The sequence below is a fragment of the Episyrphus balteatus genome, chromosome 2 (genome assembly GCF_945859705.1).
Source record: "Episyrphus balteatus chromosome 2, idEpiBalt1.1, whole genome shotgun sequence".
NCBI classification, from domain to species: Eukaryota; Metazoa; Arthropoda; class Insecta; order Diptera; family Syrphidae; genus Episyrphus; species Episyrphus balteatus.
In genome coordinates this window covers 71,176,832-71,193,552 of record NC_079135.1, presented here as the reverse complement: position 1 = coordinate 71,193,552, position 16,721 = coordinate 71,176,832, and the positions used below count along the sequence as shown (strand labels likewise).

Sequence of the window (16,721 nt, the reverse complement as noted above, 5' to 3'; positions counted from 1 at the left end):
ATAATATAAAACGCAAATTATAAATTACATATATTCTATTTTGTCAGCGATAAAAAATATATATATTAACTTAATAAGTATTCCATAGAAATAAATGTTGCGTATACGCCACAGTGACTCTTACATTGTTCGTTTTATCACTCCAAAGAGAAATCTTGGTAAATTTCTAAAGGCACAGCTGAAATAAATAAACCGATTTTTTTTTCTTATTAAGTGATTTTATAAATAGAGTTGTTCGTTTAGGCTCCAGCGTCTAATGCTAAGTACTTCAGGTTGCATTTAACTTCATTTCTTCTATAGAACAGGTCTTTGAATGCACTCAGAAGTACTAAAAAGTGCAGTCCTAGAGCCCAATAAAACATAGAATATGTATAATGTATACGAAAAAGTAGCATCCAAAAACCCAGTTCTTGAATTTTATTCAGTGGGTTTTCAAAATTTAAAAAAATCAAATCCCTTCATTGATTTAAAAAAAAAATTAGAGCTCGAGCAAGATTCGTTCAGCTTTTATATTGACTTTGTGTCGTTGTCACCACCACCGTCGCGTTGTAACCTTGAATAGAGTTGTATGTATCTAAATAATACCAGACTAAAATCTACACAACTAAGATTTCGTGGTTATGCGTATCCTAAGAGTTTGTGGGTTTATTCCTAGGTATAATACAATCAAATATCCTATAATTTGGATCTCAATTCAAAAGGAGTTGATTACACATAGAAATAAATTACTTTCACGCTGAGCTGACAATTGAATAATTTTTACATTAGCTTAAGTTAGTCAACAAGAATTGAAAATTTATCAGAAAATAACACATAATACTTATGTGAAGGTCAATTCCACCGGATATTTTTTTTATTTTTGACGCAATTGAGTAAAAAATCTTTTGATAGATAAATGATGTAGGTCCGAACAGTGAGACATTTTTTTTCTGGTATATTTGTGAATATTTTCATCATAACCAAACTTTGAAGTCATTTTAAGGCATATTTTATCTTAATGTTGGTTGATTTTGAAAAAGTATTCAACCGACAAACAAATACGAGATCTGATATGGGTCCCTCATAGTCCAAGCGAAGACCATCGAGTTACTAAGCTCATATAAGGTTAGAGGTTAAAATTGGTGTCAAATGAAAGATAAGTTGATACTGAAAATAAAAAAATAGGGTTGCCACTTCTAAAATGGGAACTTCCATGTGGCAACTCTATTTAAAAAGAAAAATTGTCACATGTATTGTCACACTAATACATTCATATCTTTGTTGTTTGGCCGGATAAAAAATTTTCTTTAAAGCCAAACGAAGTCAAAATAGTAAAATAAAATAATATAAAGAACGCAACCCTACATGTGGCAACCCCATTCAAATAAAAACAACACTGACAAAAATCTTCTTTGAACAAAACAGTATAACTTTTTATGCACTAGAAAGCTAAACTATACACCATATTTTAGATAATACTCTCTTCTATCTAAAAAATGTCGAGTGCCACCTCGCAAATGCAGACAAGTACTCGGCAACCCTACTCAAATGCTAAAAAAAAACACTAAAATCACTTTTTTTTTGGCCAAAGTGTTTAATATTTGATAGAGTTAAAGGACATACATAATATTGTAGCTAAGCAATTTTTTTTTTTTTTTAAACCTACCTGGTTTGATTGGCCAACTTTTATTTTCGCTATCCTACTCTTAGTTTAAAAATTATAGAAGAATTAGTTTTTATTCACCACACCAAAAAAAAAAAAGTACGCATACACCGCAGTTACCTTTTTTTAATTTATAATTTAGAACAATAATTCAATCCACTGGTGTTTGCATTTCGCCTCCAATGTTATTTATTTGACTTAAAATTTTTACTTGATTGAATGTAGTCCATAAAACATTCTTGTTGAGAAGATTAAGTTGACATTTCACCTTCTATGGTGAAAATGGTTTTTGGTATGGTGAATAAAAACTAATTCTTGTATAATTTTTAAACTAAGCGTAGGATAGCGAAAATAAAAGTTGGGCTATTCCGGGCTAACCTTGGGCAAACAAACCACGGTTTTTAACCAAAGATTTTTTCACATGAAAAAAAAACACAATTTTTTCGGTTTCTGATATTAAAAAAAGTTTTTTGTTGTATTTTTTGAAAAAATAGTGGAATAAAGAAAAAAAAAGGTGGGCTATCTTGGGATAACGTTGGGCATGCGAACCAAAGTGCAAAACCAACAATTTTTACACTAAATAAAATTTTTTTTTTGTGATTTTTGAGGTGAAAAAAAAAAAATAACTCCGTTATAATTTTAGTACTAAGGGTGGACAAAAAAATCCTTGGGCAATCGAACCAGATAGTTTTGAAAAAAAAAATTGCATTTGGAGGTGCTAACTTCACATAGCCCAGAATTAAATCTGTTGAAAAAGTTAAGCCCAGAGAATTCTCCGGCTAAACAACTAAGCACGACGACGCACAGTGCGTTGATTCAGTGCAAAGTGTGGAAAAAATTCAAAACAGCCTGATTTGTATGATCTTTTCTTTTAACATTATTTTTTGTCTCATGGCAAGTAAATAGTGCATAAAAACATTTGTTATTTCGGTTATAAGTTTTCGTCATATAAGTACACTAAGGATTGTTATTTTTATAACTTAAAAAGTGCGTTTTTCATACAAATAGTGTTTTAAAAGGCTTGAAACAAACAGTGATAGCCAGCAGGGACGCGGGTGGACGCAGATGAATGATATGTTTTTGAAAAGGTCGTATTTCCCACTTTATAACCTATTAACTTTTTTTATTCTTCTTCTTCCTTTTTCTCGGCGCTGTTATGATCTCGATGTCGAGGGGATCATAACCTTCCCACGTAACTGCTTCGCACTAGTGATCCGCCTCCGTCAGAAATCGGCGGCAAGCCTCCCGGTTTTGTATTGTTCCGTTTCTGAGGCCAACTGAATGCTGGTGTTTTTGCATTTGCTTGTACCAGGAGTTTTAAGGCCTACCTTTCTTTTTATTTCGTGTTGGAACGTTATATGATATTGCTTTTTTGACGGGGTTCTCAGGATCTCTCCTTTGAACATGGCAATACCAACTTAACTTTTTTGATTAATGCACGTGAATCAAAAATGATACTGAAGTTTGAAAACAAGCTGTTTTTGGGAGAAATAAACCGTTACTTAACCAATTATTAAAACGATCGAAGGCTTTCGAGTGCAAAAAAAACCAATAAAATATGTTAAGCTTACTCTTCTAAAGAGTATCCAATTAAAACCCGCTTTATTTGGAGCAATTTAACTCCGCGGTGCAGCGCTTCGTAGATCATCACTAAATGGCCTACTTTTGACATGTTACCTTTAAGAGGTTGTATAGCTTGCTGTAGGTGCATTTTACAAAAACAAAATTTACAGTTCATCTAGTTAGATGTCTGGCTATATTTTTGCATTTTTCAAAACTCATTTTAGAAGATCATATTTTCTGACTTTTTTCCACTGGTCGCCGCACTGTGCGAGAGGCTAAGGTGTTGTTGCATTTAACATGTAAATTGCTTAGCCCCGACTGCTTTTTTTTTGTCCAGTTAAGCCCGGCCCGGTCGTAATAAGAAAATATACCTATTGCCACATCTGCATAAACAAGTGAAGGTAATACCTTTGCTTACATTATGATCAAAGAGTTTCAAACTATGATCATGATATCAAGCAACATTTCAATCAATTTAATAAACATGATAAGAAAATAAAAAAAAAAGTTGATAATAAATTAAAAATGGATGAATAAATAGTTTATTTAACGAGGCATTAATATTAAAATATCAAAAGCCTTCAACTAGGTTATAACCCACTAAACACTCTGTTCCACATTCCTACATGAACATCAAGCTACAACAAGCTAAATACCGCAACAGGAATGCATGCATAATAGATACCAAGTCATGCTGCTCACTTAGAATTAATGCATCTTGGTTCTGAAGATGGATAATGCGGCAGCAGCAGGTTCGCATAGAATATACTTGTTTCTGGCGAAAATTGCACTTCCAACAGTATTTTTATAATGGATGCACAACATTGCAACCAGCCAGTGGGCAGTTTTTAATTTGTAATTTAATTCGTGAAGAGAACCTTGTTTGCAATATTAAGCGCATGAAGACCGTTTGGACATTATATTATATCGTTGGTGGACTATAAGAAGCCGGTGTAATTGATGTTGCTAATGCGCGAATAACATACTTTTCCTTGTTAAGGAGAAAGACCAACCAATTTTTGCTTTAGAGACATTGGGGCATTGAATGGATACTTGTTGTGCGACATTTTTGTAAATTCTCCAATTTGTACATTGATATTTTCTTGGCATGCAGATGCAGTGTTGCCATGTAAAGTTATTTTTAAATCTGCCTTAGTTAGTAATAGAGATTTTTTAAGATAGACATAGACAAGCAATAAAATTTCAACAAAACAATGCCTTCCCAATCTTTGAAAACACTCATATAAAAATAAAGTTAAAAGCCTAGTACGCAGCTGAAGCGAAACGAAATTTTTCATACAAAATTTCGTTAGTGAAATCTTGAACGAAATTAAATTTGTTTGAGGGTAGGTCGTCCTATGGCGGGATCTTCTGGCGAATCAAAATAACTAATGCTGTAAACTTAATTTGCTTTGCAATTTAAAAAATCTAATCCAAGCTATAGCTGAGCCTGCTATTGCAATAGCTGCTTTCAATCACTCTGCTCTTCCACTGAGCAGTGAACAGTTAAGATTGCTCTTCAATATGCTGCTCACTGCTCAGCCCACAACTTACAAGAATCCAAACCAATCTTATTTTTGTTCTTATATTTACAATTATAAACATGAATAGGCCCGTAGCCAGTGGGAGATATTGAGGGGCAATGCCCTACCTTAAATTTAAAATGCCCTACCTTGAAAAATGCCTTACATTAAGAAATGCTTAACCATTAGAAAGGCCTTACCTTGAAAAATGCCATACCTTCAAAAATACCCTTCTTATAAAAATGGCTTGCTTCAAAAATGCTCCAACTTAAAAGATCTCCTGTCTCAAGAATGTCCTACCTTACAATATGCCCTACTTATGAAAATGTCATATTTTCAAAAATGTTCTAGCTTTAAAAATGGCCCTAACTTATGAAAATGCCCTACCTTCGAAAGAGCTCTAGCTTTAATAATGCCCAGCTTATAAAGATGCTGTTCCTTCAAAATTACTCTACCTTTAAAAATTCACTGCCTTAATAATTTTGCGGCTTACTTTCATTTTATTTTAAAAACAATTTGGGGCCTTATTATTCGGCCACGCTCCTCGGCCGAATACCGAATATTCGGCCAAGGATAATCAGAAAAAAACGTTGGTAATTTCAAAAATTTTATACTTTGTCTCAAGAATAGATGTGGCTTAAAAAATTCCCAACAACATCGTATTGTAACGATGAATAACTGAACTACTTTTAAGATAAATGTCTGAACACACTACCTACTACTGCAAAGGTAGACATCTAAAATCGAATTACATATGAGGCAGTGTTGCCAATAGTGCAGATTTATCTGCATTTTCAACTTATTCCCAGACTTTTAAGAACCATAAATCTGCAACTGAAACTTAACGTTTCCAAAAAATCTAATAAAATGGTAATTAAAGTAAGGCCTAGGATGAATTAAGACATCATATATTTTGCCAAAACTATCAATTTTTTCTATTATTTAACTATAGTTTTCAAATCAGCTGGAGTTTGTTCATAACGTTTTATAGAGGAAAATGGATAACAATACAACTATTAAGAAAATTTAACAATTTGAACGAGGAAAAATATTCTCGTTATTCATTTTGCTGACACCTGTTCGCAAACTTTCAAATTGAGTGTCCCAAATTTAAAAAAAAGTCTGCATTGCAGATTTTTTTTCGTCGTTTCAGCAGATTTTTCAAAACATTTTCATGGCAACACTGATAAGAGGACTGTTCGCCAAGATCGAACAGCGGACCCTTACAAGTGGTGGTCAACACATACTACAAAATTTCCAATTTTGACAACATTTGCTAAAGTCTACCTTTCCTCTCCTGGGACAAGCGTTTACAGTAAAAGACTATTTTTCGAATCAGAAATAGTCTACGAAGATAAACGTAATCGTTTACTACACAACAAATGCGGAACAAATATAGTTTTCATTCACCACAACTTGCCTTTAGTAGATTATAAGTACTAAAATTAAAATTTTTTAATAAAACACACATTTTGGTATAATAATTTATGCCTTTTTTCTTCTCTATTTGGTATTCGGCAGAATAGTTAAACTATTCGGCCGAATACCGAATACCAGAAAAATAGGCCGAATACCGAATAGTGGCCGAATAGTTCGCGGCATCTCTAATAGTTATCTCTGTGTTCGTCTCTTTGGTGCTGCAGTAATTTTCAGTTAAAATTTCCATTTCCTCAGTGGAACATTCTTTTGGTGGTGTTTTACTAGTTTCCATTGCGTTTTGCGGTGTCTGGAAGTCAGAATCATAAGATGGTAATCCAGAAAGTAAATGCCCATAGTATGATCTGAGCTCCAACATTGGGCCGGTTATTTCAATTTTTGGCACAGACGACGTACCTCCGCCTGTCTGCTTGGCATTATACTTTTCCATAGCAAAATGATTTCGAAGCACTTGCATGATTTTTTTATACCGGGATATAATAGCATCCACATTACGCTGAGTAGCAACCTTCAAATAAAAAAATGTTTAAGAATTTAAACAACAAATTAAGAACTTACCGAAGGATGAGAATTGTAACGTTCTGAAATTGTGACCCAATCTGCCCTTTTAATTTCATTTGTAGTGCCATTTGTTCTGCAATTTAACACCGATTTCAACCCAATCTCACGGACGAGATCGCACAACAAATCGGTGTCAAATTGATTCCAGTTGGCACTACGATTTTTTTTCGCGTCAGAGCTTACATTTACCATTTCCTTTCTTTTCATTTTTTTTTCGAATTAGAAATAATATACACAACAATAACAGGTTTTGAATGAATTAATTAAATAATGCAATTGGCCTGCAAGCTTTTTGAACAATATATCAATATTCGTGGAAATTTAAAAATTATCAAACAGAAAAAATACGGGTAAATAGATTTTAAATAAGCTGAGAGGTAGAAAGCCATAGCATGAAAACATTTTATTTTTATTACAGGTTGTTCAGTGGGTATTTCGCTCCCACGCACCATCATTATTGTTTTTTAATTCTTGAGTATTTTGAAAAATCACAATTTATATTCTTTTTTCTTCATATTCAATTTGTATGAAATATCAAAATAAATTATTTGAAAAGTCAAAATATTGTCAAAATTAGGGTTAGACCAGTTTTAGACGTATTAATTCTTAGTACTGCTTTGTGATTTTAGGTCGGGTCCTATAAATGTGAAGAAATGCTCAGGTACTAAGTTTTCGTTAGGACCGAGTACTAGTGCTAGGACCTGGTCTAGCTAGACCGGGTACTAAGCTGACTTAGGACTTGTGTGAAGAAATTGGCCGTAAATAGTTATCAAAAAAACGTTTGTAAAATTCCGCTTATCAAGGACCCAGAATACTCAAAAGTACAGCTTATTGTGGACCCGCTAATGGTTTGCAGACCGATCTTTAAATTGAAAAGTATTAGTAAGTAACAGAAAAGCGGACAAAATCGCGCGATTTATCTAAAATAAGTTCATTATGAAATAGAAAAATTGGAGTGGAGGTTTAAACTAGGCGGCGCGCCGCGGCGGCGGTTATAGCGATTAGGAAAATGCATTAGAAAAAAGAAACACTAAGAAATTGAATATTTTATCCTGATACTCGTTTATAGCGATCAGGAAAACTTACGTCAGTTGACACACACAAAATCTACCTACTCTTTTATTTTCCTGATCGTAAAGTAGACTAACAAAATTTACGTATGCAGTGGAACCTGAAAAATATGAAACACTTCAGGGGAACGATTTGTTTCATTTTGTTTCAAATGTCAATCAGCTGGCAAGAAAAATGAATTTGCATCAGGAAAACAAATAAATACAATTTAAACAAATTGTAAATTTTCTTTTCGAAAAAAATGCTTTGAGTCATTTATAATCGACTGGCATTATTGCATTTGTGTTTCAAATCGAATTAAAACATCACAAAATATCTACACCCACCGAAATAATTATAGAGGCAGTCGATTTTATTCGTTTTTAAACCATATAAAGGATATTTAATTTTTACTCCTTGCACGAATAAGAAGACAAGTATGTATATACTTATATTTAGGAATTAAATAAAAATAAAGGGTGGCAAACAATCTAGTATATATACTTGTCTTCTTATTCGTGCAAGTAGTAAAAATTAAATATTCTTTATATGGTTTAAAAACGAATAAAATCGACTGCCTTTATAGTTATTTCGGTGGGTTTATTTGAACTTTGTCCTGATTCATTTTCCTGATCGCTATAACCGACAGCAAGTTAAGGCCTTATTTCATTGGGACATATTTCATTTTGAAAAAAATACTCCAATTTGGGGCCTTACATATTTCGTTTTTTTCTTTTGGGGCTGTGTGACAAAAACTAACATTTTTTTAAAGATTACTTTAGTGACGACTTAGTAAGTTTGTTTCAAACAAAGTAAATCTTAACTCAATGTCAATAAACCTCCAAAAGCAGGATTTAGGGCAAACAAAAACAATAGGTGTATTCTCGATTCGATGCAAAATGGCCTTGTATCGTTGCAAAAGTGTAACATTTTCTAACACTAAAACAACCAAATATACAGACGACAATTTTTTTTAAACTTTTATACTTTTGCTATACTCTAACCCTATTGCAAAGAAAATTTATCTATGTAGTTGAAGTAGTAGAAAAACAAAATTTAGCAAATTTACACTTTTTTTTGCACCGGATCGTGAGAATATCCCTAATTGTTTGGGCTTCGTTCAGAAAACAGAAATTGCAAAAATTTTAGGGCTGTCAATTTCCATTTCAGGAACATATAATACAAGTGGTTTTGCTTTTGACCTTGTAACCTTGTAAGATCAAGAATTTCAAGAACACAGTAATAATGTTCGATGCTCTTAAGGATTTCACTGCTTTTAAAAGCAAAGCTGCTCTCTGTTCTTTGTTACTTCACTGCTCTTTTTCAGAAAATATTCTCGATTCTTTAAAATTTCTACTGCTTTTTTGTGATCATTCTGTTATTGATATCAAATGATTTGATTAACCATGAAAAAAGGCAAAGGTGTAGAGAAAAGTCTAACATGATGATGGCAGAACAGAGAAGTTCTATTTGAATAACCATTGTTTTAGTGCAGGCATTCAAGCAGTTATTAAAAAATGGCAATTTACTTACTTATTATTTATTTTGCATTTAATATTTTCAATCATAATTCAAATAAGGAAAGTAATTTGCAACTTTAGCTAATTGCTATTTAAAGAGTGAATAAAAAGCAGCTCTAAATCACTGCTTTTTTAATATGCTGCTCACTGCTATCACTGCTCTTTAAAATCGCTCTTTAGCACACCCCTAATCCAAGCATAATAAGTTTAGATCCAATTTAAAGTCTTAAAAATTCAAGAAAGATTAAAAGGCACGGTCAGAAAAATTTATTTATAAATTTATGACAAGCATCGCAGATTGTGATACACAAAAACCATTGTTAAATTAACAGTTAAAAGTATAGCTTTTTATTACAGTTCTAAAAAAACCTAACCCAAAAATTTTAATAATTTTTAACTTCAACTACTCAGGAGATTTTCTTATTTAAAAAAGTTTTATCTATCAAATTTCCCAAATTCAATCTTTCTCAAAATTAGCTGAAAAAGATGAGTAACACAATTTATTATGCTGCTGAATTAATGGTATATTTTGAGAAACACAATTTTTTTGATATCTTAAGGGTAAGATTATTTTAATTCTTTAATTTTATGCACTCGCATGTAATTAAAACAATTTGAAAAAAAAATCGTTTTCATTCTAGGAACTTTTAGTAAGATTAGTTATAGACCGACCTCATTCTTTAAAGCATTATGTGCGAAAAAATCTTCACAAAATTGCAAATAATATTTTGACAAAGAATACATCAATTCATCTTCCACCTGGAGTAGGTAAGTACAAATTACAACAACAAATTTTGTTTCTACTTGGTTACTAAAATTACCTACATATTTAATTTTTTTAGATGTAAGAGAATTTGCCAATATAATGTTAAAAACGTATAACATTCCAATGATATTATATAACACAAATACAAAAAATGCAGATATAAAGAAATTTGAAGAAAAATTATTGAAGTTTGAAAATATATGCCAAAAAAACGGAATTCGCAACAAAATACTTTTGAGTGAGTGTTAACAGTTTTTTTGCTGTACAGTTAGTAACTATTCTTCAAAATTCTGCAGAAATGATACAGAAATCGTTTTTTTGTCATTTGCGCTCATCGGCCATTCCATTTGCATTTTTAGGGCATTTTCACACTTTTTATCCAGTTTATCTGGTTAAAGAAGCAATATTTTTTCTTGAAACTTGGTGGGTCTCAAGGGCTCATGATAAAACTAAGTTATTAACAGACAAAGACGTTACTGCTTTATCTGTGAATAATTTGGCTGCGTTTAATTAGTTTTTAGTGAAACTTCTAGAACATGAACTTTATCATGTGCCCTTAAGACCTACCAAGTTTCGAGAAAAAAGATTGCTTCTTCAAAGAGATAAACTTGAAACAGGGTCAGGTCAATATGTCTTCTAGGCTATTGATTATGTCATTTAGAAAGAAACTAAGACGTTCACGGGTTTTTATTGCAGGAATCGTTCAATGGGTTATAAGAGAAGATAAAACCGCGGAGTGCTATTAAATGAGAGGGTGGATACTGAAGGTAGGGGTGTAAAAGCCCCCTTTTTGGTTTTTTCAATATATCTCGTAAACCGAGCAAAATTTTAATATATTGCTCCCAAAACTTTTTGTAGAGAATTGAATTTCCTATTAGAATAATGTTTTTTTAAAAATTGTAAAAAAAATTTCCATACCAAAATAGTCGAAACAATCATAAAAAAATATCAAAAAAATCGATTTTTTGAGTTTTTTTGCTTTTTTAGTTGTACATTTTTTTTGGGTTGAGATAGAAAAAAAGAAGATTAAATATCCTTGAAAATGGTGTACTCACTAAATTTTTTCATTGAAAATTAACCGAAATATGGCTATTTTAATCTTTTTTTTCGCATTTTTAGTTTTACTCAAGTAAAACAGAAACATTTGAGGGGAAAGTACGATAACTTAAGCACCAAGAACTGATAATGAGATTTTGTAGAGGGGTTAAATACAATAATTGTTTACTATGTCCCCCCGTTTTGGCGCTAGGGGCAATTTTCTAAAAAAAAAATACTTAAAAGAAAAAAAAAATTATTAAAAAAAAACAGCAACACTTACAGTTTTGATTGATACTTTTCTGAAAAGCTAGAATTATAAACTTAATATTAATTTCAAAATGAAGTTATTTTAATCAATCGTTTTTGAAATAAACGAGTGATTCCGATAGTGAAAGTATTTTGTTATTTTTTAATTTTCTCAAAAAGTAGAAGGCATAGGAACATTATGATTTTCATGATTTGATAAGAAATCAATTAGGGCAGTTTACTTTGTCGATCAATTTCGTATTGAAGTCCACAGTCTTTGTGAAAATTGTACTCAATGTGCTTTTTAAACTTTTTTTTCACAAGTTTTGACTTTGAAATCGGGTATTTAAAAACAATTTATTAAAATAACTTCATTTTAAAATTAAAATTAAGTTTATAATTCTAGCTTTTCAGAAAAGTATCAATCAAAACTGTAAGTGTTGCCGTTGTTTTTTAATGATTTTTTTTTCTTTTAAGTATTTTTTTTTAGAAAATTGCCCCTCCCGCCAAAACGGGGGCACATAGACCCCCCCTCCCATAGTAAACAATGATTGTATTTAACCCCTCTACAAAATCTCATTATCAGTTCTTGGTGCTTAAGTTATCGTACTTTCCCCTCAAATGTTTGTTTTACTTGAGTAAAACTAAAAATGCGAAAAAAAAGATAGATTAAAATGGCCATACTTCGGTTAATTTTCAATGAAAAAATTTAGTGAGTACACCATTTTCAAGGATATTTAATCTTCTTTTTTTCTTTGGAGCAATGTTTATGTCTATCTCAACCCAAAAAAAATGTACAACAAAAAAAGCAAAAAAACTCAAAAAATCGATTTTTTTGATATTTTTTTATGATTGTTTCGACTATTTTGGTATGGAAATTTTTTTTACAATTTTTAAAAAAAACATTATTCTAATAGGAAATTCAATTCTCTACAAAAAGTTTTGGGAGCAATACATTAAAATTTTGCTCGGTTTACGAGATATATTGAAAAAACCAAAAAGGGGGATTTTACACCCCTATCTTCAGTATCCACCCTCTCATTTAATAGCACTCCGCGGCAAGGTAACATGGTGACAAGGCGACATAGTGCCATGGCGACATGGCGTAAAGGCAACATGGCGACCTGGCGACAAGGCGACATGGTGACATAGCCACAAGACGAAACGGCGACAAGGCGATATGTCAACGAGGCGACATGGCGACAAGGTGACATGGCGATTTGGCGACCAAGCGACATGGCGACAAGACGACACACAGTGCGGCGACCAGTAGAAAAAAGTCAAAAAATTTGACCTTCTAAAACCGGTTTTGAAGAATGCAAAATTATAGCCAGATGTCTAACTAGATGAACTGTAATTTTTTTTTTTTGTAAAATGCAACTACAGCAAGCTACACAACCCCTTAAAGGTAACATGTCAAAAGTAGGCCATTTAGTGATGATTTACAAATAGCTGCACCACGGAGTTAAATTGCTCCAATTAAACCGGTTTTTAATTGGATACTCGTAAGGAGGGTAAGCTTAATATATTTTATTGGTTTTTTTTGCACTCCAAAGTCTTAGATCGTTTTAATAACCGTTAAAGTAACGGTTTATTTCTCACAAAAACAGCTTATTTTCAAAGTTCAGCATAATTTTTGATTCACGTGCATTCATCAAAAAAGTTAATAGGTTATAAAGTGGGAAATACGACCTTTCCAAGGTATCATTCATCCGCGTCCACCCGCGTCCCTGCTAGCTATGACTGATTGTTTCAAGCCTTTTTACACACAATTTGTATGAAAAACGCACTTTTTGAGTTAAAAAAATAACAATCCTTAGTGTACTTATATGACAAAAACTTATAATCGAAATAAAAAATGTTTTTATACACTATTTACTTGCCATGAGACTAAAAAATAATGTTAAAAGAAAAGATCATAAAAATAAGGCTGTTTTGAATTTTTTCCATACTTTGCACTCAACGCACTGTGCGACATGGTGACAAGGCGACATGGCAACATGGCGACAAGACGACAGTCGCTCTGTCGCCATGTCGACAAGGCAACATGGCGTCATGGCGACATGGCAACAAGGCGCCATGGCGACAAGGCGACCTGGGCCCTATTTCATAAAACTATTAGTGTTGTACTTGTAGACTTGTAGTTACAAGCACAAATAAAGTATGGAGTTGTAGTTTTCTGTTTCATAAAAATTTTCATTCATTTGTAATCTGGCGAATTCAAACTATTTTGCTTCTAAAAAACTACAAGTGTAACTAGGGGTAACAAAAATAAACAAATAATAAACAAATATTCGAACTTTTTGTAGCAGCAGCGAGAGACGAAATATTATGAGGAATATTTGTGAAATATAATAAACATTATTGGCTTTATTAGCTAAAGGTTGATTTTTAAAGATTGGTTTTTGGTAGATTATGGTCTTAACATTTAGTTTAAATATTAGGCTATAGAAAAGTCTATGTTTCTTGAGAAAAAAGCTACAAACAAATGAAATCGAGCTTTAAAGATGAATCAGTGTTGTTGTGTTCGATTTTTGAATGGCAAAATGTTGTGAAATTCCTTTGAACTAAAACATTGATGCACTAATTATTACTTGGCAAAACAAATCATCTTTTGCAACTTTCGTCAAAAAAGCTTAAACTCATAAATGAAGTAAATATTTATCTCTAAGTAAATTAATCTTTAAGGATAAATAACCAAATTTAATATTCATTACTTTTCCGCGTTATGGGGTGGAAATGCCTCGGGAACTTTTTGCACTTTTTGTTTAAAAAATTCTTTACCATCTAAAAAAATATTTTAGTGGTCTTAGCGTTATATTAAGCATCAAAAGTTCCTAGATAGTCTTCAAACCCATGCGCTCCAAATCTAATGCAGTAGGTAACGAGAAATTTAAACTAATGAAACTATCTGTGTATGAATGTTGAAATCCCTACAGCAAGAGCATATGAAAATTCAATGCTATAACAATGCAATTTTTTTTAATTACCATACAAATGCCCGGCACCAATACAAATCCTTCTTACTATATCAAAAAGTTAAATTCAAGTCGTTTCCTTTATATCCTTAAACCGCAATTACTTACAATCAAAAGCTTCTATTTTGAGTGCATATTGCAGGAAGATGAATGCATAATGATTTAAAAGGCAAGACTTTTTGTATCTAGGAATGGAAAATTGATTTTAGTGCCAACTAATTTTTGATATCATAAAAATTTAAAAGACTGCATTGGTATTGCACTTTAACTGCCAAACGACGTCCATTAACGCTCCTTAAAGGGACAACAAAACTAGTATTTTTTTAGTATTTTTTTCTGTCCATGACATCCAAAAATTGTTGTAAATTCTTGATTATAATGCTTGATAATTTAAGATCCATTTTAGTGATACAACGTTATCCATGAATTAAATTTAAAACCCAAAGGAACCAAAATTAGCCATCATATTTTGTTTTTATTAGTCTTTCTACTCTTGTAAAAAAATCGCTTGTAGTTACAAGTCTATCACTAATAAAAATTTTACAAATACTTTTATGAAACAGAAATATTCGCCGCACTTGTAAATTTCACTTGTAGCTACAAGTCTACTTACTTGTAATTATTAGTCTATTGAAATTCTTTATGAAACAGAAATTTGCTGATAATTTACAAGCTAGAAGTAAATTCACAAATAATTATTAGTCTTGTAGTTTTATGAAATAGGGCCCTGGTGACAAGGCGACTTGGCGGCAAGGCGAAATAGCGACAAGGCAAGAAGGGGACATAGCGACAAGACGACATGGCAACATAGTGACATGGCGACAAGGCAACATGGCGACAAGGCGACATGGTGACAAGGCGACAAGGCAACATGGCGACAAGGCAACATTACGACAAGGTGAAAATTTGATGTTTTTCCCAAAATCATCTAGCAGTCTAAAAAATTAATTTTACTGTTCTTATTCAACATTGAACAAAAAGCTTCCGAAAGAAAAAAATAAGAGTTGAAAACTTTGAAAAAACACAAATACAACATTGGAAACTACTTTCTAGTGCCCTAAAAATGTAAACCTCAACATTCATAATACAATTTATTCGCAGATTTCCCCAGTAGTTTTGAAGAAAGCCTACTGCTTCAGAAATGTAACATTAAAGTAACAAATATCATAAATTTAACATCGCAAAATCAGACAGAAATTAATTTAAAAGAGGTTTTGGATTTCTACAGAAGCATTACCAAACAAATTTCTTTTTCAAAATATGATGATATTGATGGTCTAGCCGCTAAAATCTTTCACAAAATCAAATATTCTCCTAGTCCGAAATCTAATTTCGGGTTAGGAAAAAATTTCGTCTACAGAGTTGTTATTATAGGAAGAAGAGGTTCTGGAAGACAAACTCAAGCAAAAATGCTTGCTGTCAGATACAATTCCGTATACAGTATGTAATTATGAAAAATCTTTTTTTTTATTTTTTACAATAATTTCTCTAATCAATTAGTTAATGTTGAATCTCATATTGAACAAATCTTACACTCTAAAAATGACAATATGGCTAAAGTGCTTTCTATATCGTATAGTAAACATAAACACTTTTCAAGTTCTGCTATAACGGCTGCACTTTGGAAAAGACTTTTGGAGCCAGATACTTTGTCCAGAGGATGGATCATCGTTAATTTCCCTAAATCCATTAATGAACTAGAAATTTTAGTTGAGAAATTCCAAACTCCTCCAAATAGATTTGTAATATTACACTGTCCCAAAAGTATAGCCTTACAAAGACTGGTTAAACAGTGGGATGAATCGAAAGACGGATTCAAGCTAAAAAACACCATCTCACGAGTAGAAAAAGAGGTAAGTTAACTAAATTGCTTGATATTAAATATTACGAATGAAATCTTTCTTTCAGTTCAGTGAATATGATGAAAACATAAGAGACATGTATACTTATTTGAAGTCGACAAAAGTCAAAACGATACATGTAGACGGAAAAGGATGCAGCCTTGCAATAAAAAATAAAATATTTGCATTATTGGAACGGTAATATAGACAAAATTTAAGCAAGAACACGGTGTTAATTTTTGTAAGGCTTTTTTATAGTGATTTTTTGCAGTAAAAGAATTTAATTAATTTAACTAATACCACAATTTTTTGTTAGGAGGAGGATGTAATTAAGTCTTACATAAATATTCAGAAGTTTTCTCAACAAAACCATAACTTTAATGTCTAATAAAATTAAAACCCCTGAAGACCAGACGAAACGTCGCGAAAATTAATGTATTAGTCTTTTAATTGCTTAAAAAAAACATAGATTATAAAAGCTCAAATTAAAAATAATCGAAAACCATAACTATTAAAAAAGGAGACAACACTTTTACACAGATAAGATAAACTTTGA

At 31.9% G+C, this 16,721-nt stretch overlaps 1 protein-coding gene across 2 annotated transcripts; it reads left to right on the top strand.

Moving 5' to 3' along the window:
• Positions 1-9,715: 9,715 nt before the first annotated feature.
• LOC129908573 (adenylate kinase 8) lies at positions 9,716-16,390 on the top strand. 2 transcript variants are annotated; one of them, XM_055985171.1, is made up of 6 exons: positions 9,716-9,857; positions 9,938-10,064; positions 10,139-10,300; positions 15,426-15,764; positions 15,825-16,177; positions 16,233-16,390. In XM_055985171.1, the coding sequence occupies exons 1-6, from the start codon at positions 9,783-9,785 to the stop codon at positions 16,365-16,367; spliced, it is 1,191 nt and encodes a 396-aa protein (XP_055841146.1). In that variant the 5' UTR covers positions 9,716-9,782; the 3' UTR covers positions 16,368-16,390. The 2 variants fall into 2 exon arrangements, with proteins under 2 accessions (XP_055841146.1, XP_055841147.1); XM_055985172.1 differs by lacking the exon at positions 9,716-9,857 and having other exon boundaries at positions 9,945-10,060.
• The last annotated feature ends 331 nt before the right edge of the window (positions 16,391-16,721 follow it).

Coding starts and splice junctions, on each gene's coding strand:
- LOC129908573 (XM_055985171.1), top strand. CDS start 9,783: ATGAGTAACACAATTTATTATGCTGCTGAATTAATGGTATATTTTGAG. Junction 10,065..10,138: donor TCATCTTCCACCTGGAGTAG/GTAAGTACAAAT, acceptor TAATTTTTTTAG/ATGTAAGAGAATTTGCCAAT. Junction 15,765..15,824: donor CAGATACAATTCCGTATACA/GTATGTAATTAT, acceptor CTAATCAATTAG/TTAATGTTGAATCTCATATT.